We start from the raw sequence: 27,343 nt of genomic DNA on the forward strand, positions 1-27,343 counted from the left end.
GGTGCATTTGGATCTTTGCGTGACTGAAAGCTCACATGGGGATTAAAAAAAACATCAGTATATGATAAAACTCAATGATTTTCTGGGCAAGTGCTGTGTCCCCTTGCAGTTGTTTATGTTGTTTAATATTTTCCCACCCCAAATGCTGCACTGATTTTGTTACAGCAAAGATGATAAATTTTACCTACTCAGCAATAAGCAGCAGTTCTCCATAGTGGTCAGCCTTGAAGTAACACTCCCTGTAGTCAGTGTGGGGTACGGGCAGCACAACTCACTGAGTACACCACTCATCTCCAACTGGAAGGTATCAGCATCCTCTGGACCTGTTGGGAGAACACACAGATTGCTTTCAGGGCAGTACAATATACTTTCTACACTTGAAGGAACTCTCACTCCCTCCAATATAGTAATTAATGGAACACTTCTATTGAATGACATAGTGTGAGAAATGGATTCAGTCTGTAAAAGGTGTAAGTGAACGAGATTGGTCGGGGATAACAGACCTCCGCAGGTTAAGCTATAAATTCCAAAAGTCACTTTTATTAGTAGTTGGGCACAGCTTATGTTTTTTCAGAAGATAACAAGGATTGGCTAAGCACAATTCAATAAAGTTAAATCCAGAATGATGCAAACTCAGAAGAGTATTTACTGAATACCAAATACATATTTAAAAAGTGGAAGTACTTGTGGAAATGGATCGGGGATAACAGGCTTAACAAGGCAAGAAAGTATGGGATCATATGAAAAAATATTATCAGGAAGCGGGTAATCAGCAAATAGGAGCAGCTGTAAAGAGCCACTGAAGAACTATAAATAATACAATAATGCAAAATCCAGTTTTGGTGGGCGATGACAAACCCAAACGGAGGAATCCTGCAAAAAACACCCTAGGCTTTAAAGTGTTTTAAACGTCTGCTATCTGATAAATGTCTCACATGGAAAATCGACGTCTATAAGTCACATAGGCAAAATATACCTACAATAGTCACACAGGGACATGAAAGACTGAAAACTGGTTCACTTTTTAAAAAGCCCCTCCCCCCCATTTTTTTTTTTTACTTGCCATGTACTGAAGATAACAGCCTGACTCATGAGAGCCAAACTATACAAAGAGCTCCTTGTGGCAACTTACTTTTCTCACAAATGGAAGAAAGGAACATTTTAAGATGGAAGCAGAAAGTAATGTTGCCGGTGAAAACTAGCAGAAGCTGTCAAGCTCTCTGAACTAGCGGGGCTGATTCAATCATACTGTCAGGCTAATATTCTCATCCTCGCATTCTGACTGTCCATCTGTGCACTACTGGGAAGCTAATCTCAAGTCAGAAATTCACGAAGATCCGCAAGCAGATGATCTGATGCGCCAGACCATGACAAATCTGCAGCGTTTGAAGTTACGATGCAGATCTAACCTGGTCTTACTAGTTCACTGGTACTCCAAGTCTTCTTCATCCTATCTCGCCCTTGGAGTCATACTCATCTTTTCTGAGGCATTGAATGTACTCTACCCTCAGATCTTGTAGGTGGAGAAGACAACATGATCAGTTTGCCCAAGTCCAGTATATTTAAAGGGGTTCAGGATGAACAGGACTAGTCCGCAGGTACTAGTCAACTATGCATTGATACATTTGTTATTTATACAGAACAAACCTGGCTGTGAAGTAATGCAGATCAAATGGGGATTTTACATTTAAATTACACATTTACATTTCACATATTTACAATCCATTTCACATACTTTAGGCACTGGGAAATTACGTGTTCTCCTCAGAATTACATGATTGTAATCAAAAGACAACTCTAAGATCAGAACTCAGGTCCCCAGCAGTTTAGCTTCTAGATCACATTAATACTAATCCTGGGCTGCAGTCTTTCTTTTCTGGTAAGCAAAGAGGCCCGTAGGTGAAATTGGGATCTGAAAGCAAATTGACCTGATGCAGAAAGAAAGCGTGTTATAGTTTCCCATGAGGAAATCATGCATTTCCCAAACCCCAAAACTAGAGGAATTCACAAATATTTCCCTGCCACTCACACTACCCTGTGAACATTAGCAGTAGGAAAATTCCAACAGAACACCATAAATTAATGAATTGTTGGACACCCTCTAGGTAGGGTGATGAATTTCTCTAAAGTAGCAAAAATCAAATGTATATAAAAGGCAAGAGGTTCCACAATAAAATAATAATTCCACGACAAACACTCATAAGGGAACAATGATGATCAAGCATTCTACTTTGTAGAAGAAAGACAATTAATTCACCGTTCAGAGGGCATCAGCTGGACAGCATTATCCTTCATCAACCTTAAACTACAAAATATATTTACCTTGTCTAGCCTATTTTCGCCAAACACTTTCGAGGACAGAGAAAGAAATCTAAGAAACACTGCTGATAGGTAGTATAGGCCCAAGAAATACAGGCCGCCAGAGCTATAGTACAGCCAGGAGGCTCTCTCAAGTGGGGAGCTAAAAGAAAAAAACTTTATATCATGCTATATAAATCATCCTTCTATGCCTGGCCCTACTGCCATCAGCTGACCACCGCTGTCTCAATTGAAGTTCTGCTTTTCCACTTCACAATGTATCCAACAGTGATCATTCAAACTATCACCGTAACCACTGCTAAATCATCACGGTCTCAAACTGCCTTGCTTCCACTCCACATCACCAACCACTGTGTCCTTTTCAGACCGAACCATCAGACTATCTCTAATCATGATGTGGTCTTTTGCTTTTCGGTCACCATTACAGAGAAGGCCCTATTATGGATCTGAATATTTTGCGTTTGGTCCGGAGCCAAATGTCACCTAAGAGCCTACTTCAGTCATACAGCTGAAAGAGTGTAAAATAAGAAATGTGCAGTGCAGGTCGCAAATAATTCAGTCTCCATGCTTCTTGTCGCTTGCAATATGTCTCACAAGCATTACAAGTACACCAAATATCACTTCCTTCTCCATCAATTGCTCTCCACTAGTCATTCTTTACTGCTTTCCTCACACATCCCCTAATGTTTAATCAGTTAGACCTTAGTATGCATGCCAAGAAGGAAAAGTTACTTGCAGGGGTGTGGAATTAAATAAAATATCTACTTGTCCAGGGGACAAGTTGCTTCTTAAATCTACTTGTCCTGTAAAAAAATCTACTTGCCCCTCTTGTGCCATGTAGTGCGGCGACAAATTATGGCAGCAATCTCATTCTGTAAGAGCTCTGATAATAGCCTCTCTGATCATGCCAGGGCAAATACTATAGTAGTGCTTGAATACTTGCAATTTCAATCCCTATTAAAGCAATTTCTTTATTTTGCTACCTTTCCGCAGATCTGCGTATCGGGGCTGGAGGAAGCCGTAAGCAATAGTTCCAGGGCTGGAATGCCTTTCAGTCTACAAACCTACTAACTTGCATGTTTTAAGGATGTTCATTAGCTGTTCTCTAATCATTCCCCAAACTGAGAAAGGTTGGAAATGTACTCCTGGAAATGGCAGAAGTAGAAGTTCTTCCAGGATTCGGAAAAAAGTGGTTGGAGTCAATGTGAACTTGTAAACGCTCAATAGATTTTCACATGAGCAAATCTACACATGCATAAGTGCTTGTGCTAAAATACAGTTTACAGATATTTTCTACGAGTTCGATTTCCTTGTCTACTTCTGTAAGTTCTTGTGAATTCATGAAAGCCACTAATTCAAAGACATACAGCATGGGTGCACATTTGTGACTTTCTTTAAGGATTGGGTCCCTAATTAGGTCTGGCATTGACCAAGTGTAGGAAAGTACCATCTTGCCTGGCATGTTACCCCCATTTTTCACTGTATACATGTTGTTTTAGTTGTATGTGTCACTGGGACCCTGCCAGCCAGGGCCCCAGTGCTCATAAGTGTGCCTGAATGTGTTACCTGTGTTATGACTAACTGTCTCACTGAGGCTCTGCTAATCAGAACCTCAGTGGTTATGCTCTCTCATTTCTTTCAAATTGTCACTAACAAGCTAGTGACCAATTTTACCAATTTATATTGGCTTACTGGAACACCCTTATAATTCCCTAGTATATGGTACTGAGGTACCCAGGGTATTGGGGTTCCAGGAGATCCCTATGGGCTGCAGCATTTCTTTTGCCACCCATAGGGAGCTCTGACAATTCTTACACAGGCCTGCCACTGCAGCCTGAGTGAAATAACGTCCACGTTATTTCACAGCCATTTTACACTGCACTTAAGTAACTTATAAGTCACCTATATGTCTAACCTTTACCTGGTAAAGGTTGGATGCTAAGTTACTTAGTGTGTGGGCACCCTGGCACTAGCCAAGGTGCCCCCACATTGTTCAGGGCCAATTCCCCGGACTTTGTGAGTGCGGGGACACCATTACACGCGTGCACTACATATAGGTCATTACCTATATGTAGCTTCACAATGGTAACTCCGAATATGGCCATGTAACATGTCTATGACCATGGAATTGCCCCCTCTATACCATCCTGGCATAGTTGGCACAATCCCATGATCCCAGTGGTCTGTAGCACAGACCCTGGTACTGCCAAACTGCCTTTCCCGGGGTTTCACTGCAGCTGCTGCTGCTGCCAACCCCTCAGACAGGCTTCTGCCCTCCTGGGGTCCAGCCAGGCCTGGCCCAGGATGGCAGAACAAAGGACTTACTCTGAGAGAGGGTGTTACACCCTCTCCCTTTGGAAAATGGTGTGAAGGCAGGGGAGGAGTAGCCTCCCCCAGCCTCTGGAAATGCTTTCATGGGCACATTAGGTGCCCATTTCTGCATAAGCCAGTCTACACTGGTTCAGGGACCCCTTAGCCCTGCTCTGGCGCGAAACTGGACAAAGGAAAGGGGAGTGACCACTCCCCTGACCTGTACCTCCCCTGGGAGGTGCCTGGAGCTCCTCCAGTGTGCTCCAGACCTCTGCCATCTTGGAAACAGAGGTGCTGCTGGCACACTGGAATGCTCTGAGTGGCCAGTGCCATCAGGTGACGTCAGAGGCTCCTCCTGATAGGCTCCTTCAGGTGTTGCTAGCCTATTCCTCTCTCCTAGGTAGCCAAACCCTCTTTTCTGGCTATTTAGGGTCTCTGTCTCTTGGGATTCCTTAGATAACGAATGCAAGAGCTCATCCGAGTTCCTCTGCATCTCTCTCTTCACCTTCTGCCAAGGAATCGACTGCTGACCGCGCTGGAAGCCTGCAAAACTGCAACATAGTAGCAAAGACGACTACTGCAACTCTAACGCTGATCCAGCCGCCTTCTCGACTGCTTTCCTGGTGGTGCATACTGTGGGGGTAGTCTGCCTCCTCTCTGCACTAGAAGCTCCGAAGAAATCTCCCGTGGGTCGACGGAATCGTCCCCCTGCAACCGCAGGCACCAAAGAACTGCATCACCGGTACCTTGGGTCTCCTCTCAGCACGACGAGCGAGGTCCCTTGAATCCAGCAACTCTGTCCAAGTGACTCCCACAGTCCAGTGACTCTTCAGTCCAAGTTTGGTGGAGGTAAGTCCTTGCCTCCCCATGCCAGACTGCATTGCTGGGAACCGCGACTTTTGCAGCTAATCCGGCCTCCGTGCACTTCCGGCGGAAATCCTTTGTGCACAGTCCAGCCTGGGTCCACGGCACTCTAACCTGCATTGCACGACCTCCTAAGTTGTTCTCCGGCGACGTGGGACTCCTTTGTGCGACTTCGGGTGAGCACCATTTCACGCATCCTCGTAGTGCCTGTTTCTGGCACTTCTGCGGGTGCTGCCTGCTGCTGAGAGGGCTCCTTGTCTTGCTCGACGCCCCCTCTGTCCCCTGACGCAATTGGCGACATCCTGGTCCCTCCTGGGCCACAGCAGCATCCAAAAACACTAAACCGCACGATTTGCAGCTAGCAAGGCTTGTTGGCGGTCTTTCGGAGGGAAACACTTCTGCACGACTCTCCACGGCGTGAGGGATCCGTCCTCCAAAGGGGAAGTCTCTAGCCCTTGTCGTTCTTGCAGAAACCTACGCTTCTACTGACCAGTAGCAGCATCTTTGCACCCACAGCTGGCATTTCCTGGTCATCTGCCCACCTCCGACTTGCTTGTGACTTTTGGACTTGGTCCCCTTGTTCCACAGGTGCCCTCGACTGGAAATCCATCGTTGTTGCATTGCTGGTTTGTGTCTTTCCTACAGAATTCCCCTATCACGACTTCTATGTCCTTTGGGGAACTTTAGTGCACTGTGCACTCACTTTTCAGGGTCTTGGGGTGGGCTATTTTTCTAACCCTTACTATTTTCTAATAGTCCCAGCGACCCTCTACAAGGTCACATAGGTTTGGGGTCCATTCGTGGTTCGCATTCCACTTTTGGAGTATATGGTTTGTGTTGCCCCTACCCCTATGTGTCCCCATTACATCCTATTGTAACTATACATTGTTTGCACTGTTTTCTAATACTATTACTGCATATTTTGGTATTGTGTACATATATCTTGAGTATATTTGCTATCCTCATACTGAGGGTACACTCTGAGATACTTTGGCATATTGTCATAAAAATAAAGTACCTTTATTTTTAGTATATCTGTGTATTGTGTTTTCTTATGATATTGTGCATATGACACTAGTGGTACTGTAGGAGCTTCACTCGTCTCCTAGTTCAGCCTAAGCTGCTCTGCTAAGCTACCATTATCTATCAGCCTATGCTGCTAGACACCCTATACACTAATAAGGGATAACTGGGCCTGGTGCAAGGTGCAAGTACCCCTTGGTACTCACTACAAGCCAGTCCAGCCTCCTACATTGGTTGTGCAGCGGTGGGATAAGTGCTTTGAGACTACTTACCACTCTTGTCATTGTACTTTTCAGAAGAGAAAAATATACAAAACAAGTTCAGTGTATGTACACATAACCAAAATGTTTTGCATTTCCTCTTTTCACTCTTTTCTAAAGTGCTGAAAAGTGCTGAAAAGTACTTCTAAACTTTCTAAAAGTTCTTAAAAGTTTTAAAAGTTTTTTTTCTGTCTTTCTAAAAGCTCTAAAAACTTTTTCTCACTTTTTCTGTCACTTAAACTCTTTCTAAAATGTCTGGCACAGGCCAAAATGTTGATCTGTCCAAACTTGCATATGACCACCTTAGCTGGAAAGGAGCAAGGAGTCTCTGTATAGAAAGAGGTTTGAGTGTAGGGAAGAATCCTTCCTTGGAATTATTGCTTAACATGCTTAGAGAACAAGATAAGGCCAGAAGGGCCCCATCTGTTGAAAAAGCAGCTAATGGTTCCCAATCTGATCCAGGGACCCCCCTAGGAAAAGGTTCAGGAAAGAAAATTCAGAGCCTGCCCATTACTAGACAGTCTAGCATAGTTGGTACTGATGTAGAGTCACACCATACAGATAGTTTTGTCTCACATCATAGCAAGAGCATTCATTCTCACCACAGTAGAAGTGATGTTTCTGTTAACCAAGCTGTTAGGGTGCCTTCTGCAAGGGACAGGTCTCCTTCTGTCCATTCTCACCATACTTCTGTTTCAAGGCATGTCCCTCCCACCCACCCTGATGACAGATTGTTAGAAAGGGAGCTCAATAGATTGAGAGTGGAACAAACCAGACTGAAGCTCAAGAAGCAACAGCTGGATTTGGATAGACAGACCTTAGAAGTAGAGAAGGAGAGACAGAAGTTGGGTTTAGAAACCCATGGTGGCAGCAGCAGTATTCCCCATAGTCATCCTGCAAAAGAGCATGATTCCAGGAATCTGCACAAGATAGTTCCCCCTTATAAGGAGGGGGATGACATTAACAAGTGGTTTGCTGCACTTGAGAGGGCCTGTGCTGTACAGGATGTCCCTCAAAGGCAGTGGGCTGCTATCCTATGACTATCATTTAGTGGAAAAGGTAGGGATAGGCTCCTTACTGTGAAAGAAAGTGAAGCCAATGATTAAAAAGTTCTTAAGAATGCACTCCTGGATGGTTATGGCTTAACCACTGAACAATACAGGATAAAGTTAAGAGAGACCAAAAAGGAGTCTTCACAAGACTGGGTTGATTTCATTGACCATTCAGTGAAGGCCTTGGAGGGGTGGTTACATGGCAGTAAAGTTACTGATTATGACAGCCTGTATAACTTGATCCTGAGAGAGCATATTCTTAATAATTGTGTGTCTGATTTGTTGCACCAGTACTTGGTGGACTCTGATCTGACCTCTCCCCAAGAATTGGGAAAGAAGGCAGACAAATGGGTCAGAACAAGGGTGAACAGAAATGTTCATACAGGGGGTGACAAAGATGGCAACAAGAAGAAGGATGGTAAGTCTTCTGACAAGGGTGGGGACAAATCTAAAAATGAGTCTTCATCAGGCCCACAAAAACACTCTGGTGGGGGTGGTGGGCCCAAATCCTCTTCTAATCAAAACAAAGAAAAGAAACCATGGTGCTATTTATGTAAAATAAAAGGCCATTGGACAACAGATCCCAGTTGTCCAAAGAAAAGCACCAAGCCTCCTACCACTACAACCCCTACTGCTACACCTAGCGTCCCTACTAATAGCAGTGGTGGTGGGAGCAAACCTACTAATAGCCAATCCAAGGGAGTAGCTGGGCTCACTTTTGGTAACTTAGTTGGGGTTGGTCTTGTTAGGGAGACCACAGAGGCTGTGTTAGTCTCTGAGGGGGCTATTGATTTAGCCACCTTAGTTGCTTGTCCCCTTAATATGGATAAGTACAAGCAACTACCCCTAATAAATGGTGTTGAGGTTCAGGCCTACAGGGACACTGGTGCCAGTGTGACTATGGTCATAGAGAAACTGGTCCACCCTGAACAACACCTACTTGGTCACCAGTACCAAGTAACCGATGCTCACAACAACACACTTAGCCACCCCATGGCTGTTGTAAATCTCAACTGGGGGGGGGGGGGTTACTGGTCCAAAGAAAGTTGTGGTAGCCACAGATTTACCTGTAGACTGTCTACTAGGAAATGATTTGGAGACATCAGCTTGGTCAGATGTGGAGTTGGAGGCCCATGCAGCAATGCTGGGCATCCCAGGGCATATTTTTGCTATAACCAGGTCTCCGGCCAAAAAGCAAAAAGGACAGGGTGACTTGGATCCTGGAACAATGGACCAAGTGCTCCCTAAAGCTAGGGCTAGTAGAAGTAAAGCACTTCCTACTATCCCTCCCTCTACAGTGGATTCTACTTCTGAGGAAGAAGAATTTCCACCCTGTGCAGAACCTACACCAGATGAGCTGGAAGCAGACACTGCTGAGCTTTTGGGTGAAGGGGGGCCTGCCAGGGAGGAGCTGAGTGTGGCACAGCAAACCTGTCCCACACTAGAGGGTCTAAGACAGCAAGCTGTCAAACAAGCTAATGGGGATGTCAGTGACTCTCACAGAGTTTACTGGGAGGACAACCTCTTGTACACTGAAGCAAGGGATCCTAAACCTGGAACTGCCAGGAGGTTAGTGATTCCTCAGGAGTACAGAAAGTTCCTCCTAACTCTAGCCCACGACATTCCCCTAGCTGGATATCTGGGACAAATGAAAACTTGGGACAGACTTGTTCCCTTGTTTCATTGGCCTAGAATGTCTGAGGACACAAAATAATTTTGTAAGTCCTGTGAAACCTGTCAAGCCAGTGGCAAGACAGGTGGCACTCCAAAGGCACCCCTTATTCCACTGCCTGTGGTTGGGGTTCCCTTTGAAAGGGTAGGGGTTGACATAGTTGGCCCCCTTGACCCTCCTACTGCTTCAGGCAATAGGTTTATGTTAGTGGTAGTGGGCCATGCCACAAGATATCCTGAAGCAATTCCTTTAAGGACCACTACAGCACCTGCAGTGGCAAAGGCCCTCCTGGGAATATTTCCTAGGGTGGGCTTCCCAAAGGAAGTAGTATCAGACAGAGGAAGCAATTTCATGTCTGCTTACTTAAAGGCCATGTGGAAGGAGTGTGGTGTGACTTACAAGTTCACTACACCCTATCATCCACAAACAAATGGACTGGTGGAGAGATTTAACAAAACTCTCAAAGGCATGATTATGGGTCTCCCTGAAAAACTCCGCAGGAGATGGGATATCCTGTTACCATGCCTCCTTTTTGCCTACAGGGAGGTACCCCAGAAAGGAGTGGGCTTCAGCCCCTTTGAACTCCTCTTAGGACACCCTGTTAGGGGTCCACTAACACTTGTCAAGGAGGGTTGGGAACAACCTTTAAAAGCTCCAAAACAAGATATTGTGGATTATGTACTTGGCCTCAGATCAAGGATGGCTGAGTACATGAAAAAGGCCAGTAAAAACCTTCAGGCCAGCCAAGAGCTCCAAAAGCAATGGCATGACCAGAAGGCTGTTTTGGTTCAGTACAAACCAGGGCAGAAAGTGTGGGTCTTGGAGCCTGTGGCCCCAAGAGCACTCCAAGATAAATGGAGTGGACCCCACACAATTGTTGAGAAAAAGGGTGAAGTCACCTACTTAGTTGACTTAGGCACTGCCAGGAGTCCCCTTAGGGTGCTCCATGTCAATCGCCTTAAACCCTACTATGACAGGGCTGATCTCACCCTGCTCATGGCAACTGATGAGGGACAGGAAGAAGACAGTGATCCTCTACCTGGTCTCTTCTCTTCCACAGAACAAGATGCTCTTGTGGAAGGTGTAGTTTTGGCCGATTGTCTTACTGCTGAGCAGAAAGACCATTGCATAAATCTCCTGGCTCAGTTTTCTGAACTCTTCTCTACTGTGCCAGGTACCACTTCTTGGTGTGAGCACACTATAGATACTGGAGACAGCTTGCCTGTCAAAAGTAAAATCTATAGGCAGCCTGACCATGTCAGAGACTGCATAAAGCAAGAGGTGCAGAAAATGTTAGAACTGGGAGTGGTTGAGCACTCTGAAAGTCCATGGGCTTCTCCTGTGGTACTTGTACCAAAACCTAATTCCAAGGATGGAAAGAAAGAAATGCGGTTTTGTGTTGATTACAGAGGTCTCAACCAGGTAACCAAAACTGATGCTCACCCTATACCCAGGGCAGATGAGCTCATAGATACACTGGCATCTGCCAAGTATCTAAGCACTTTTGATTTGACTGCAGGGTATTGGCAGATCAAATTATCAGAAGATGCTAAACCTAAAACTGCATTTTCAACCATTGGAGGCCATTACCAATTCACAGTAATGCCTTTTGGATTGAAAAATGCACCTGCCACTTTTCAGAGGTTGGTGAACACAGTCCTGCAAGGGCTGGAAGCTTTTAGTGCAGCATATCTGGATGATATAGCTGTCTTTAGCTCCAGTTGGGATGATTACCTGGTCCACCTATGGAAAGTTTTAGAGGCCCTGCATAAGGCAGGCCTCACTATCAAGGCTTCAAAGTGCCAGATAGGGCAGGGGAAGGTGGTTTATCTGGGACACCTTGTTGGTGGGGAACAGATTGCACCACTTCAGGGGAAAATCCAAACTATTATAGATTGGGTTCCCCCTACTACTCAAACTCAAGTGAGAGCCTTCCTAGGCCTCACTGGGTATTACAGGAGGTTCATTAAGAACTATGGCTCCATTGCAGCCCCTCTTAATGACCTCACATCCAAAAAGATGCCTAAAAAGTTATTGTGGACAGCTAGCTGTCAGAAAGTTTTTGAGGAGCTGAAGCAGGCCATGTGCTCTGCACCTGTCCTGAAAAGCCCTTGTTACTCTAAAAAATTCTATGTCGAACCTGATGCATCTGAATTAGGTGTAGGGGCAGTCCTATCACAACTTAATTCTGAGGGCCAGGATCAACCTGTTGCTTTTATTAGTAGGAGGTTGACCCCTAGAGAAAAGCGTTGGTCTGCCATTGAGAGGGAGGCCTTTGCTGTGGTCTGGGCACTGAAGAAGTTGAGGCCATACCTGTTTGGCACTCACTTCATTGTTCAGACAGACCACAAACCTCTACTTTGGCTAAAACAAATGAAAGGTGAAAATCCTAAATTGTTGAGGTGGTCCATATCCCTACAGGGAATGGACTATACAGTGGAACATAGACCTGGGAGTAGCCACTCCAATGCAGATGGACTCTCCAGATATTTCCACTTAGACAATGAAGACTCATCAGGTCATGGCTAGTCTTATTGTCCTTCGTTTGGGGGGGGGGGGGGGGTTGTGTAGGAAAGTACCATCTTGCCTGGCATGTTACCCCCATTTTTCACTGTATACATGTTGTTTTAGTTGTATGTGTCACTGGGACCCTGCCAGCCAGGGACCCAGTGCTCATAAGTGTGCCTGAATGTGTTACCTGTGTTATGACTAACTGTCTCACTGAGGCTCTGCTAATCAGAACCTCAGTGGTTATGCTCTCTCATTTCTTTCAAATTGTCACTAACAAGCTAGTGACCAATTTTACCAATTTATATTGGCTTACTGGAACACCCTTATAATTCCCTAGTATATGGTACTGAGGTACCCAGGGTATTGGGGTTCCAGGAGATCACTATGGGCTGCAGCATTTCTTTTGCCACCCATAGGGAGCTCTGACAATTCTTACACAGGCCTGCCACTGCAGCCTGAGTGAAATAACGGCCACGTTATTTCACAGCCATTTTACACTGCACTTAAGTAACTTATAAGTCACCTATATGTCTAACCTTTACCTGGTAAAGGTTGGATGCTAAGTTACTTAGTGTGTGGGCACCCTGGCACTAGCCAAGGTGCCCCCACATTGTTCAGGGCCAATTCCCCGGACTTTGTGAGTGCGGGGACACCATTACACGCGTGCACTACATATAGGTCATTACCTATATGTAGCTTCACAATGGTAACTCCGAATATGGCCAAGTAACATGTCTATGATCATGGAATTGCCCCCTCTATACCATCCTGGCATAGTTGGCACAATCCCATGATCCCAGTGGTCTGTAGCACAGACCCTGGTACTGCCAAACTGCCTTTCCCGGGGTTTCACTGCAGCTGCTGCCAACCCCTCAGACAGGCTTCTGCCCTCCTGGGGTCCAGCCAGGCCTGGCCCAGGATGGCAGAACAAAGGACTTCCTCTGAGAGAGGGTGTTACACCCTCTCCCTTTGGAAAATGGTGTGAAGGCAGGGGAGGAGTAGCCTCCCCCAGCCTCTGGAAATGCTTTCATGGGCACATTTGGTGCCCATTTCTGCATAAGCCAGTCTACACAGGTTCAGGGACCCCTTAGCCCTGCTCTGGTGCGAAACTGGACAAAGGAAAGGGGACCACTCCCCTGACCTGTACCTCCCCTGGGAGGTGCCTAGAGCTCCTCCAGTGTGCTCCAGACCTCTGCCATCTTGGAAACAGAGGTGCTGCTGGCACACTGGACTGCTCTGAGTGGCCAGTTCCATCAGGTGACGTCAGAGACTCCTCCTGATAGGCTCCTTCAGGTGTTGCTAGCCTATCCTCTCTCCTAGGTAGCCAAACCCTCTTTTCTGGCTATTTAGGGTCTCTGTCTCTTGGGATTCCTTAGATAACGAATGCAAGAGCTCATCCGAGTTCCTCTGCATCACTCTCTTCACCTTCTGCCAAGGAATCGACTGCTGACTGCGCTGGAAGCAACATAGTAGCAAAGACGACTACTGCAACTCTGTAACGCTGATCCAGCCGCCTTCTCGACTGCTTTCCTGGTGGTGCATGCTGTGGGGGTAGTCTGCCTCCTCTCTGCACTAGAAGCTCCGAAGAAATCTCCCGTGGGTCGACGGAATCGTCCCCCTGCAACCGCAGGCACCAAAGAACTGCATCACCGGTACCTTGGGTCTCCTGTCAACACGACGAGCGAGGTCCCTTGAATCCAGCAACTCTGTCCAAGTGACTCCCACAGTCCAGTGACTCTTCAGTCCAAGTTTGGTGGAGGTAAGTCCTTGCCTCCCCACGCCAGACTGCATTGCTGGGAACCGCGACTTTTGCAGCTACTCCGGCCTCCGTGCACTACCAGCGGAAATCCTTTGTGCACAGTCCAGCCTGGGTCCACGGCACTCTAACCTGCATTGCATGACCTCCTAAGTTGTTCTCAGGCGACGTGGGACTCCTTTGTGCGACTTCGGGTGAGCACCGTTTCACGCATCCTCGTAGTGCCTGTTTTTGGCACTTCTGCGGGTGCTGCCTGCTGCTGAGAGGGCTCCTTGTCTTCCTCGACGCTCCCTCTGTCCCCTGACGCAATTGGCGACATCCTGGTCCCTCCTGGGCCACAGCAGCATCCAAAAACACTAAACCACACGATTTGCAGCTAGCAAGGCTTGTTGGCGGTCTTTCGGCGGGAAAACACTTCTGCACGACTCTCCACGGCGTGAGGGATCCGTCCTCCAAAGGGGAAGTCTCTAGCCCTTGTCGTTCTTGCAGAAACCTACGCTTCTACTGACCAGTAGCAGCATCTTTGCACCCACAGCTGGCATTTCCTGGGCATCTGCCCACCTCCGACTTGCTTGTGACTTTTTGACTTGGTCCCCTTGTTCCACAGGTAACCTCGACTGGAAATCCATCGTTGTTGCATTGCTGGTTTGTGTCTTTCCTGCAGAATTCCCCTATCACGACTTCTATGTCCTTTGGGGAACTTTAGTGCACTTTGCACTCACTTTTCAGGGTCTTGGGGTGGGCTATTTTTCTAACCCTTACTATTTTCTAATAGTCCCAGCGACCCTCTACAAGGTCACATAGGTTTGGGGTCCATTCGTGGTTCGCATTCCACTTTTGGAGTATATGGTTTGTGTTGTCCCTATCCCTATGTGTCCCCATTGCATCCTATTGTAACTATACATTGTTTGCACTGTTTTCTAATACTATTACTGCATATTTTGGTATTGTGTACATATATCTTGTGTATATTTGCTACCCTCATACTGAGGGTACACTCTGAGATACTTTGGCATATTGTCATAAAAATAAAGTACCTTTATTTTTAGTATATCTGTGTATTGTGTTTTCTTATGATATTGTGCATATGACACTAGTGGTACTGTAGGAGCTTCACTCGTCTCCTAGTTCAGCCTAAGCTGCTCTGCTAAGCTACCATTATCTATCAGCCTATGCTGCTAGACACCCTATACACTAATAAGGGATAACTGGGCCTGGTGCAAGGTGCAAGTACCCCTTGGTACTCACTACAAGCCAGTCCATCCTCCTACACCAAGACATTTTGTTTTCATCAATATTTTATTTCTCTATCTATCTGTCTGTCTGTCTATCGGCTGGCTTTACTGTGAGTGATCGCATTCTGCTGTTCCACAAGGAGAATATTGGCACACAAAGTAGTTTTGTTCAGTGGCAGAAATTACTGTGGCAATCAGTGGTGTAATGAAACTGGACGGGGCCCCTCTGCAAAGAACATTGAGCCCCCCCTTCAGACCCACACAGGGCAGGTGCTGTGCCGAGGAGGTCCCCTGGAGGGGTCTCCCGGCACCGTGGGAACTTTGTTACACCACTAGTGGCAATGTGTGCTTTTTGAGACCAAAAAAGTTTCTTTTTTGTTTTTTGCCAGTGTTTGTTACAATGGTGAGGGCCTGGCAGCTCCCTCAACCATAAAGTGTTACAAAAGCCACATCAAAACAAGACATGCATTGACGAAACCAAAAGACTCACAACAAATGTTGGATCCGTTGGCTTTGCAGGTGCTTGTTTTTTTTCCATACTTCAAATAATCTTGTTGAAAATGTTACACTGATTTTCCATTAGAAATATTTTTGGGAAATACTGGTATGCATCAACACATTTTTACTAAATGACGCTTCAAAGAAATAGCACCTAAAATGTCATAGTAGTGATAGGGTTTCGTTTACTGCCTGTCTTGCTTTCTGAACATTTTATTTTGAAAGCAAAGAATCATCACTCTTGCTTACAAGCTTCTGAAAACATTTGCATATAATCAGAGAGCATTCTGGGAGCATTAAACTTAGCCTCATATTGTCAAACTTTTCAAATGTGTGTACACTTTTTTTTCCTTTTTATTTTTTACTATAACCACTGTCAGTAGTGCAGTTTAACCTTAAAATGTTTTTTACAGCACTCACATAATAATAAAGGCTTTTCAAGAATGAACCATAAATACAAGTCCGAACACCATTAACTTATGGACACACATATTACCTCAACTGGAGACAGTCCCTTCTGCAGGGGGTTGGGCCTACTTGTCCCAAGGACAAAATAAACATGAAAACTTGTAGTCCTTGACCCCAAACAATATGTCCCATATCCCAGGTGTCAGGCGATGGGGTCCCCATCCACGTACTTGTACCAAAATGTGGAGTCACTTGTGTTGTTTTTGAGGTAGTATTATATTGTGTTTAGAGGGGAGTAGATGGCAGACTTTTTTCATAAAAAATTAATAAAAGGAATGTATTTTGTTCTATTCTCACCATTAGTTGGACTGACATCTTCCTCCAGCAGACAAACAGCCTTCATCTCGGATACAAGCCATACACACAAACAGGCAAAGTCATGGCATGCAGCTCCAATCGTCACTGCTGCTTGAAGCTCCTTCACATCCAAAAGTGGTCCGTTGTATCTTTAAGGAAACATGGAAGTGAGAAAAACAGGTGGTAACACTGGATAACAAGGTGTGAGGCTCATGACAGCTGAGTGTGGCTGTCCCACTGTAGGAATGTGTATCCAGAATGGGGATTACAATTTAGAATTGTAGCAGGGCCAGCTAAACCTTTATTTCTTCTGATGGTGATAAAACAAAGAGATGGGTAATTAGCAACACTTACCAAACACAACAAATGTGTTTATGGTGCGTTCTATATAAAACAAAATCTCAATATTAGGATTATCAACCTTTTCACATCAGCCCATGTGTTGCACTTGTAATCCAGTCCTTCTTCCTTCAGACTCCTGTGACGCCCATACAGAAAAAAGAGGCAGAAAAGCACATTTTGAGCAAACTAACCGATTTTAACAATTGGAAGCCTCTGAATATTTGCAGCCTTGTCAAATCCCCACCCTGGTCCCGTTGTGGGCTTCCATGGTAATATATTTTATCCCTGTTCAACAAGACATGAGAGGACTCCATGCTCATATTGTTTTTAATGGGTGCTCATGTGGAATATATTGCCACTCACCTTCTTCCTTGTACAGAACCCTGCAGCACGTCACAGGTTTCAAGGTAAGCTGGCGGTTTTCTTCAGCCAACTCGCAAGATTTCCTTTCAGCGAAGATCCTTCAAAACAGACTTAGGTTGGTGGATAGGCAGCTCTTGTAGCCGCCCTCTGGAACTTGCATATGTGCAGCATTTACGAACAAAAGAAGGTGAGACAAAGTAGTCCTCTTTTTTCACAAGCTCTGTACTGGAGTAACTGGTTCTCTTCAGACAAGCCATTTCGTGAGAAGATGAAACATGAACCTCCTACAATATCCTGGATCTTTCCGTGGTGTGCACAGAGCCCAACATCAGGTCTTGCTTTAAGGTGCCTACACGGCCTACCACTGGTGCATGACCCACGGGGTCTATGAGCCCATGTGAGACTGAGATGCTCAAAAACTTAATAGAGATGCACACAAGGAAGTACTAACGTGAGCTAACATCAGAGTGAGGTTCATGGTGGACACCCTGGATGCTGAAAGAGTTGTATTCTACCAGGCTATCAGGTATTGGTACACTGCATCGTCACCAAAAAGGCACAACCCACTCCAGGTACATTGATCACCCATTCCAACAAGTCCGAGACCAGGCTTAAGTCTGTGATCCCAGACAAAACATATTCTATAATTTGAGTAAATGGGTCAGCAAGAACTCTAGTATGTTAATGCCTTCCAGAGCCGATAAGGGACAGAAAGGCAAAGCATGACATGGTTTGGTATCCACATTCATTGTGGGCTATGCAGCATCTGTCCCTGCATTTTTAGAGCATCAGGCCAGCTCTATATCACAGTGTTGTCCTTTCCTTTTCAGACAACATGGCAGAGAAGGCTGGTTCAACCCTCTCAGGGACCTATTTTGTCTCCGGTTCTGAGCATAATGTTGCCTAACATAATTCGGGAGACGTCCAGAAGAAAGAGTTTATAAGACGGGATATGCAGTGCAGGCCACAAATGATTCAGTCTTTATGCTTCATATCACTTCATCAGGAGGAGACAGCCTCCACTCAATTTCTGCCATCATATTAGCAGCTTCTCTCTTGGTAGAAACCAAAACAGATTCCCTAGTCTCTCACTCCACCTACTGGTATAAGTGCAGTGTTTTCATAAACATCATGGAATCAATAGGGTCCGATGGCGTCCTTTTCATCTGCATCTGCAGCTCCACCTCAGGTTTTTTTCTTTACGTAAGACACCACTTAACAAGCCTAACATTCAACATTTTCAGATCCCCCTTGTGCCAGTGAAACCCCAGATTCCTTTCAGTGGGAATAGACTAGACGACATTTACCATTTCACATAATCCAATATTTTAAGGGTATCTAGGGCGACAAGCAGGTCAAGTTTAGCAAACACCCCTTACTATAATCCTGAGACTAGACAATCAGACACATTCTGACCATTCCTATCCCCTTTGTTCCAGGTAAATATTGTAAATTGTTATATGTGACAAGAGGAACTGGAAGGAGAATATCCCTTTCTGATATTTTTACACATCTCTTGATAGCACTGTACTGTGTACAATTCTTCAGCCACATCCAGCTCCGCTATGCCCTGACACAGCACAGACTCTCCTGGAAAACTTACCCGAGTTCAACCCAAGGTGACGAAGGGGCAACTGGGTGACAAGGGGATTTCCCGTATATATAAGCCACTGTAGTAACAACCTCAGATCCCCTTATGTATCTGCTTGAAACCTGGCAACAAGAAGTTTGGTTTATTGGAGGACGATGAATGGCATGAGGCTAAGACGGAGGCTAGGTGCTTGAATATATTAGCTAAGCTCAGACTGATTCAACAGAAATTCTTTCCCTGGGTGTACTACAACCCAAATAAGCTATGGTGTAAGGGCAGGAAAAAACATAATTGTTGTCTGAGATGCCGAACAGAGTGTGCAGCTTCTTTCATGTGATATGGAACTGGCCTCTCATTTTCCGATACTGACCCAAAATATACCACACCCCTAGCCAGACTGTATGTTGCAACTTGATGCCAATCCCTAAACATGTCATCTTGGGTAACAAAGAGATAAGAGACTTATTCAGAGTGCACCTGCCAATTGGTGGCAAAACAAGTTATTGTCCAACATTGGATTGCACCCGCTCCCTCACCCCAAAGACTGATGAATGGATCTACAGCATGGACATGTGGGCAGTAATTGAGAAGTCAATTTATATGCCACGTGGTGGGTCACGAAAATATCAACCAATATGGAATGCATTGTGGGTTCATCTTGACTAAATGTATCTGCTTAGGGAAGCATGAGGCTAGCTTGTTGAATTTCTATGCTTGCTACAATGTGCTTGTTTAAGGTGTGAGAGAGAGCTGTATGTTATTAAATGTGATGTTATATAAGCAAATTAAAAGAATTCTATTTAAAAAAATCATTAGACTGTGTATGGGGCTGTCATCTGGATAGCGTGCCACAGCTTCAAGTACTGATGGGCACAGGCGTTTCTAGACTAGATAAGTTGGTGTGGCCTTCGGCCATGATCAGTGTGCTCATACACATGTAAGCACATGAGCAGAGCACTGGAGAAGAGGTAGTGACCAGTGGCTGTATTGCTCGGCAAAACTGGCAAATTTTGCGTTTTTTATGTTGGCCTGACAGAAAGATTGTTGCATTACCTTATGGGATCATCACAAAAAAAGCTTTACACATTTGATCACCTCCTGCACAAGCTTTGAATTAGACAGAAGGTGTTGCGTCCACTGAAAGAGTGCATGTATTTGTGCTGTGGTAAACTTGTGCTCAATATAGTAGCCTCTGGTTGGTATTGCAACAGGCCATTGATAAAGGTTCTAGTCCTGACTACTTGATTATAAAACAATATGCCTGGTACCAAAGGCTGGATACGTTTATTACGAAAAGTTACAACAAAAGAATGAGCCTAGACTTATTTATTGTGGAAAGCATCTTTTCACACCACTAGGCATTTTATGGTGGGCTTTTATTGCATGTTCTTAAAGTCTATTTTATTACATAGCACTGGAGTTTACATTTATTAGCACATTAGAACCTTATCAGTTTGGCTTTACCAATGTTTGCTTGTGTTTCTCATGATCTTTATCTTTAAATCACAAGAAGCCTCCACCCTGGGGATAACTACAGTTTGGATGGAAAAAGTTCCATGCATAGCTTGGAGATTATGCACCCATGGCTTATTTTTGGTCTCAGCACACACAAGACGTGTTTGTGCGGAAGGCCACAGTGACACTGAATCAAAGAGGAAAGGCACATTGGGGGAACCTTACTTTACTAAGCATGATTACCATCAGCTCATTGGGCTGTGGAGGACTGACAGTAGTGGCAACTGAAGTACAGCGGCAGGAAAGGCCTTTTTTACCTGTCATCTGTCCAACAAAGTTGCCCACTCGTTTCTTCTGTTTTTAACTGGTTACTCGGTCCCATGCATCAGGGACCTTTGTTCTATTCATACTGGACATGGAGATCATGTATGATAACTTTCAGTATGCGCAGAAGCATGCGTGTGTAGACTGTGTGCTGTGCATGGCTTTGGAAACCACTGGATATATTTTGAATTCCTATACATGAATGGTACATAAGTGGTTAGATAGAGTCTGCCATACAGCAATGTGAATGGCAGAGCTTCTCCAAACTATTCCTCAGGTCCTTTGTAATGGGCCAAATTCTAGGGTAGGAAGGAATGGAGACAGATTGCCCTTTTGAATTGCAGGGACAGTCCTCCTCCACCCCCTCACCCCCCCCACCTTTCCTGACCCATTCTTCCCTAAGACTGTGATGCATCAAATTAAAGTGATAGATAAGGATGATGTCTCTCTGGTGTGTCTGTGGTTTTGGGTCTCCATGACAGAGGCTCCCAGACTCACCCCATTTTCATGCTGGTGTTAGAGGACAAAGAATTTGGATTGGCTAGTCTGGGAGAAATACAGAAACGCCAGGAACTGAGTGAAACCAGTCCAGAGTTAGAGAAACTCTGTCTGCAAACTTGGTATATGAATATGGCAGAAACCACCAGTTATTCGTGCCATGACTTCTCTTAAACCTCTACACAGAATCCCTAACAGTGGAGGCTGAAAAAACCCTTTGAGCCCCAAGACTGAGGTCACTGATTGACAACTCCCATTGCCAGCTTCAGTACCAGAAATGTGGAAAGTTTACATCCTGCTAGAGCTGAGCTGTCTCAGAAACAACTTGAAGGGTGAAGCCTACTGACAGCTGGAGACGGGTACTGGAGATATGCCTGGGTGAAGGGATCACTGCCTTAAAAAAAGAGGGCTCAAGGAGCTAGGCTAGTGGAACAGAGTGGTGGGCCACTGTAGAATAGGTAAGGATCTGCATCGTCAGGCAGCATTGTTAGGCCCTGTGCCCTGGTCTCTCTGTGGCCTGCACCAGAAGCAAAGTGATTCACTCCACAAACCAATGGCATCTTGGTGCCACCAGAAAAATTGCTAGTGCACTCAGAGGTTTTATCAGTACAGCCAGAGGCACTTTGACTTGGTGCTAGAAAAGATGTGGCTGCATTTGGTAGTTACCTCACACGAAAATATCGTGCCTCTAATGGCTTGATGCTAGAGGCCAGTGGTTTTTCACAGCAGACCATTCAACAACTCACTCCAGAAACTACTATTATTTCGTCAAGCACGAGTGAGTGTGCCTTCTGCAAGCCTTGGTTTGTGCGGCCCCACCTCTTCAGTCGCAGGACAGCTGTAACAGAGACTGCTGATAGAGCCATCGGAGCCGGGGGAGACTCAATACCTCTGCTCTCTGAGCCATTGCACAAAATGCAGATCAGCAGGAGCAGTGCAAAAACTAAGCCACCCAAACACAGCAGATAACCAGTAGCCCACGACTAGTTAAGGTACTGCACAAAATAATAGCTGCCAGGGAGACAATAACTTTCTTAAGTCAGCAAGGCTGCTACACTTATAGCTTAATGACTATGCCACTTCTAACAATTTCAATATTAATCTAATAGTAGTCCCAAGGCCAGAGGGAGAATACTGTGCTCTATATCACAGAGGAGGACCGAAATATAATACACACTGATGCTATGCCAAACACTGATCAAAACTTGTTGATTGCTTCCAGTTTAGTAGTAGCTAATCCTCTTGAAATTGCCCTGTAAAATATGTATACTTTTTCTTTTGCCCCTCTAAAATTTTCCAAGTAATAAAGGCTGTATGTTAAAGTACTTTCTTTTCTTAAGTCAAGAACTGCCTGGACAATGGTTTATTGGTTGTTATTTAAAAAAAAACCTTGAGTTCTGGGTTTCTACCCCCACACTACCTCTGTGAATAAACCTTAGACAGTTCAAATTCACAGCCCTGCAGATCAAAAGCTAAACAGGCACACTTAGTGCTCAATTTTGGGGTTAAACAGTAGCATAAAGCTCCAGGACACCACTGGAAAAAGAGTTTCACTGTTACAATTTGAACATAGTAAACTGATTGCCCTGGGAATCCTCAATCAGTTCCAATAAGTATTATTTCAATGTTCGAGATAAAATATGCCACCCCAAATTCATGCAGCATTGGTCAAGCCGCTCCTGAAGAAACCTTCCACCAACAACAGCAAACTCAAAAATTACAGCCCCATCTCTCTGCTCCCTTTCCCAGCCAAGGTCCTGGAAAAAGCCATCAACAAACAGCTTTCCAGACACCTGGAAAAACACAACCTACTTGACTTCTCCCAATGCGGTTTCTGCTCCAACCACAGCACCGAGACCACCCTTATCACCACAACAGACAACATTAGGTCCTTCCTCGACCATGAAGAGAAAGCAACCCTGATCCTCCTAGACCTCTCCTCTGTGTTCAACACAATCTCCCACTTCCCCTCACCGGCAGACACCATCACATCAGGAGCCACACCAACGCCCTCAAATGGATCCACACCTTCATCACAGGTCGCACTCAGAGAGTCCGCCTCCTACCTTTCACCTCTGAACCTACGGGCAACATATGCGCCATCCCCCAGGGATCCTCTCTCAGCCCCACCCTCTTCTATGTCTACGTAACACGCTGGACAAGATTGTTAGTTCCAAGGGACTCAAAATCATCTCTTATTCTCCCTTGCCGAAGGCCATGCCACCCCCAGAGACAATTTCAGCAATGCCACGAGACACATCGCCTACTGATTGAAATCCAACTGCTTGAAATTAAATACATACAAGACGGAAGTGATGATCTTAGGAAACAATACCTCCCCTTGCGATAACTCATGGTGTCCCCCCACGCTTGGACAACCCCCGTCACCAACTGACCACACCCACAACCTCAGTACCATCATCGACAGCAAACCCACCTTCAAGCAACAGATAAACACAGTGAACTCCTTCAGCTTCCACAACCTCCACATGCTACGAAGAGCTTCAAATGTATCCCCAACAAAACCAGAAAAAGGGTCACCAAGTCATAATCACCAACAGACAGGACTACAGAAACGCCCTCTTCGTCGGACTCCCTGCCCAGCTCCTCCACCTCCTCCAGACCATCCAGAAGACAGAAGCGAGACTTGTCCTACACCTTCCTAGAAGAACCCACATCAACCCTCCCACCTCAGAGGTCTATACTGGCTGCTCGTGCACAAGAGGTGCAAATTCAAACTTCTCACTATCGCCTACAAAGCCCTCCACAACATCTGACCCAAGCTAAACAACCTCAGAGTCTCCTTCCACCAGCCAACCAGGGAGCTTTGCTCCACAACCCTCGCCCATTCCCTAAGAATCCAACGCAACCATTGTAGAGAGTGCTCCTTCTCCTACCTAGCAGCCAAGAACTGGAACGACCCCCCACCACCTAAGCACCTCAACACCCTCCTTGCCTTCAGAAAAAAATTAAAGACTTGGGTCTTTGAGGAGTAGCTCGGCCACACTGCGACTATCCAGAGCACCTGTATAGCCCCTGGGGTGATAAGCCGTACTTTTCAAATACTATGATTGATTGATTTGTACAATTATGGTATAATTTTGTTTTACATATGCACCTTGTATGCCACAAGTTTGTTGTAGTTCTCATTTTGTTATCAGCTATCTATAGACGGTGCTACACTAATTTTAAGGAACAAGAGACCATATGCTCATGATACTTCAGTAGCGCTTTTATGATAAGTAACTCTGAGGGGACTTTAGATGCCAAGATGCTGGTTTGCCTTCCAAGACTGTATTTGAAGTTGGTACAAACAACATTACCCTGATGTTCACCATACATTCAATCTCTTTACCACAAGTTCCTTTACCCCTACCACCTGTGTGTAGTCTGCGGGTCAAACAATCTAATCCCCGACAGACAACTTGGTGGGTGAATATGAATACACCTTCTGCAAAGATCTGTGTGTATCCTGCAAACCATAGAATCTGATCCTAATAAGGAAGTTCAATGGAATGTGTGTGTGACATATTGGTCATAGGTAACAATCATAGTGAGAAAAAGCAGTGAGTTAATGAACTTATTGGGGAGTTCTGCATTTAATCTGTTTGTCACAGGTTCCTACTGTAGTGAGATGGCTAACAGCAATGCCTTGACAATAGGACCTATGATTGGGGGTATAATGCCTCACATTTGGCATTTAAAAGTCAATTAGGGTGACCATTCATCTATATTCATCACGGACAGACCAATATTTGGCCTCTTTGTGTGTCGAACATAAAATAGTTTATTATCGATGTCATGTGTCAGTGATTGTAACCAAATTCACTTTAACTTGCAAAGTGATCACTGACATCTGTGATTCCCCCCAATCTTGTCACAGACTAGGCAGTTTGCTACTGGATGCCAGATGCACATGTGGGTTGATTGAGAGAGCATGGCAACTTCGGCACACCAAAAAGAATGCCTTTCAACCATAATAAGTCCTATGGTCATGAAATTCAGGGCATTGCATGTAGGTAAGTGCAGGCATGCACCCACGCTTCATGTGACCCATGTAAGCACCAGCAGCCATGACAACAAATTGAACGTGAGCGGGGAAACTGAGCATGGCAGCAATGGTGAGGAAGCAACTGTGTGACAAGACAGAATAGCAGCTGTTTCCTGCCTTAGTACGTTCAGGTTAGAGCAAAACACCCCAGGTCCTAGGCAAGCCCACTATGGAGGGGAGAGAGTGAACCATCACACCTCTCCGTCTGTATTGTTACACTGTGAGATGAAGTCCTAGTCCTGGAAATATGAGTCCTTCTGGACATGGCCTAGTATTCTTCCAATTTACAACTCTGCATGCCCTCGCTTGCCTCCCTTATAGTGTAACCTCTTTCCCCACACTCACTAATCCTGTCACATCTGCTTCCTATCGCTTCTCCTCAGAGGCCAGCATCCTTTCCAAGTCACAATTCAGCCTGTCCTTGCTGCTCTTCTCCTTGAGCGTGGAAACCAACGGCATGCTGGATACCCACCAGAATCCATGCTTACCACTTTCCAAATTGCACACTTTTCTCTCAACATCGAAGTGAAATGTGGTCTCCCGGTGCACTTCTGGAAGAAGACCGTGAAGTACACTCTCTGTGGTGGGGGCTTTGCAGCCTGCAGAGGCAAACACGAGACCGCCAGCGTGAATTGTTTCTGCAGCCGATCAAGCTCTGAGACCCTACCAATGCTGCATTGGAAAGACGAAGAGATGGCACAATGGCATAGGTATGCTGGTATGTTAAGAAAATACTGCTGCAAAATGGATCATTTATCTCCACTATTAAAGAGCAAATCAATGTATGGGCGGTCAAGCTTGTCCGTTAATCTCGCCCATTAGCTGCAAAAAGGGCCTGCTTGTTAAACCACACTGCTTTCAGACTGTGGACTCTCTCCGATACAGTCTCGTCTCTGAAGGGTCGTTACGTTACGTTACGTTATCTGCTATATTGCAAGAAATGTATATTTATGAAACTCATATCAAACGTAAATTATTGTGGCAGTTGTCTATTATCACTGTTTTTTAATCAGTTAAATCAGTTAGCTATATGGAATGCTTCTACCTATAAAACATCGTACTTTGACCAGAATTTTTTAATGTAATATTGACCATTTGTTCAGAATTTTTAAGCAGTGTCCATTCTTTTAAATGGTGAGAGATGATCACCCTATTGTCAATATTCTATGCTTAATAATTCAACTAAAAAATGCGTTTAAATGTCAAGTGTGTAGTTAAGCAAAATATTGTATGTTCAATTACCTATAGGTGAAAAAAAACATTAAAATAGAGAAAATGTTGCTTTTTAGCCACGCCTCTGACCCCGCTGGCAGTGCTTTTTCAGTTCCCCAGTTTGTTTACTGTCTTTCGACCAATGGTGGATGCGAGCAGGTAGTTGAAGTACCAATTTGTGCATTATTTTATGCTTCCCGAAGACGGTGCACTCTTGTTATCGTGGGAAAACGTCCATTAACACTTTAAAAACAAGTGGCCTGCTCTCCTATGTGTAGCTTTCGAGAAAAGCTGGATGAGGCCCGTAGCGAAAGAAGGCACGGGAAAACATTTCAGGGACCGTGATTTCTACGGTCTGTAGTAGTGGTTGTTTACTTTTCGGATGAAATAGAAAGGCTTCCAGTGAGGGCTGTTGGCTGAAAATGGTTTGCATGGTTAAGTAGGAAAATCTCTTGTACGAAGGGATACTTACCCAAGGGCTTTCAACGTGCCCTGCAGCAGAGTATCACACTCCATCGCTGAGCAGGTAAGGGACATAAGCTAGTACGTCTTCTCTTCCTTATTCGCAAACGCCGTTCCCTTGACACGGTAGTCTTTCTTTTCATCCTATGATTGAGAGTCTTTCCTCAATTTCTACGACGTATACAGACGAGCCGTACTAGTCCGCGGTTGTTTCAGGTTCCATAACTTCCGCACTGATTCTGCGATCTCCTAAGCAACAGCAGCATGACGCCACGGCGTGTGAAGGTTGAAGCCAATATCTCCAGGTTGCTGTCGAGAACAGTTCCGCTTAAAAAAAAAAATCGCAAAGTACACTGGCTTCTTCACCACGACTGCTTTGGCAAGTCCTCCGTTGAGGTTGAACCCAATGCAAGCAGAAAACAAGCATTTGCATTGCAACAGGTCTCGGATTTGTGAGATTTAGAGCGTTAGCGTTGTAAATGACAATGCCTTTTACTCATGTGTTTTGGTTTGGAGTGGAGTGGATGTATGTGGAGTGGAATGACGCGTGTTGGATTGGAATTATTCGTTGGGGAATTGTGTGGTGTGTAGTGGAATTGTGTGGCATTGTGAATAGATGTGGTTGGAGCTGCACAGAACTGTTAGAAAGGAAGATAGAGAGGAATAGGTGGTTTTTGCATGAAATGATGAATAAACTCCAGATAGAGGAGCAGAAAAGAGAGTGTGTGTGAGAAAGAAGAGGAGAGCAGCCATAGACGCATAAAAGGGAGCCCATGTGTA

At 45.1% G+C, this 27,343-nt stretch overlaps 1 protein-coding gene across 2 annotated transcripts in view; it reads right to left on the reverse strand.

Moving 5' to 3' along the window:
* Nucleotides 1-26,667, reverse strand: part of LOC138259630 (protein FAM98A-like) — a 73,260-nt gene extending 46,593 nt beyond the window's left edge. For both annotated transcript variants that reach the window (XM_069207480.1, XM_069207479.1), the window contains exons 1-3: nt 26,574-26,667; nt 16,266-16,414; nt 189-323 (exon numbers count right to left, since the gene is read on the reverse strand). In XM_069207480.1, the coding sequence (XP_069063581.1) occupies nt 189-323; nt 16,266-16,414; nt 26,574-26,638 (349 nt within the window). In that variant the 5' untranslated portion in view covers nt 26,639-26,667. The remainder of the gene's footprint in view (nt 1-188; nt 324-16,265; nt 16,415-26,573) is intronic.
* Between the last annotated feature and the right edge of the window lie 676 nt (nt 26,668-27,343).

Source organism: Pleurodeles waltl, chromosome 9, assembly GCF_031143425.1.
Source record: "Pleurodeles waltl isolate 20211129_DDA chromosome 9, aPleWal1.hap1.20221129, whole genome shotgun sequence".
Classification (NCBI taxonomy): domain Eukaryota; kingdom Metazoa; phylum Chordata; class Amphibia; order Caudata; family Salamandridae; genus Pleurodeles; species Pleurodeles waltl.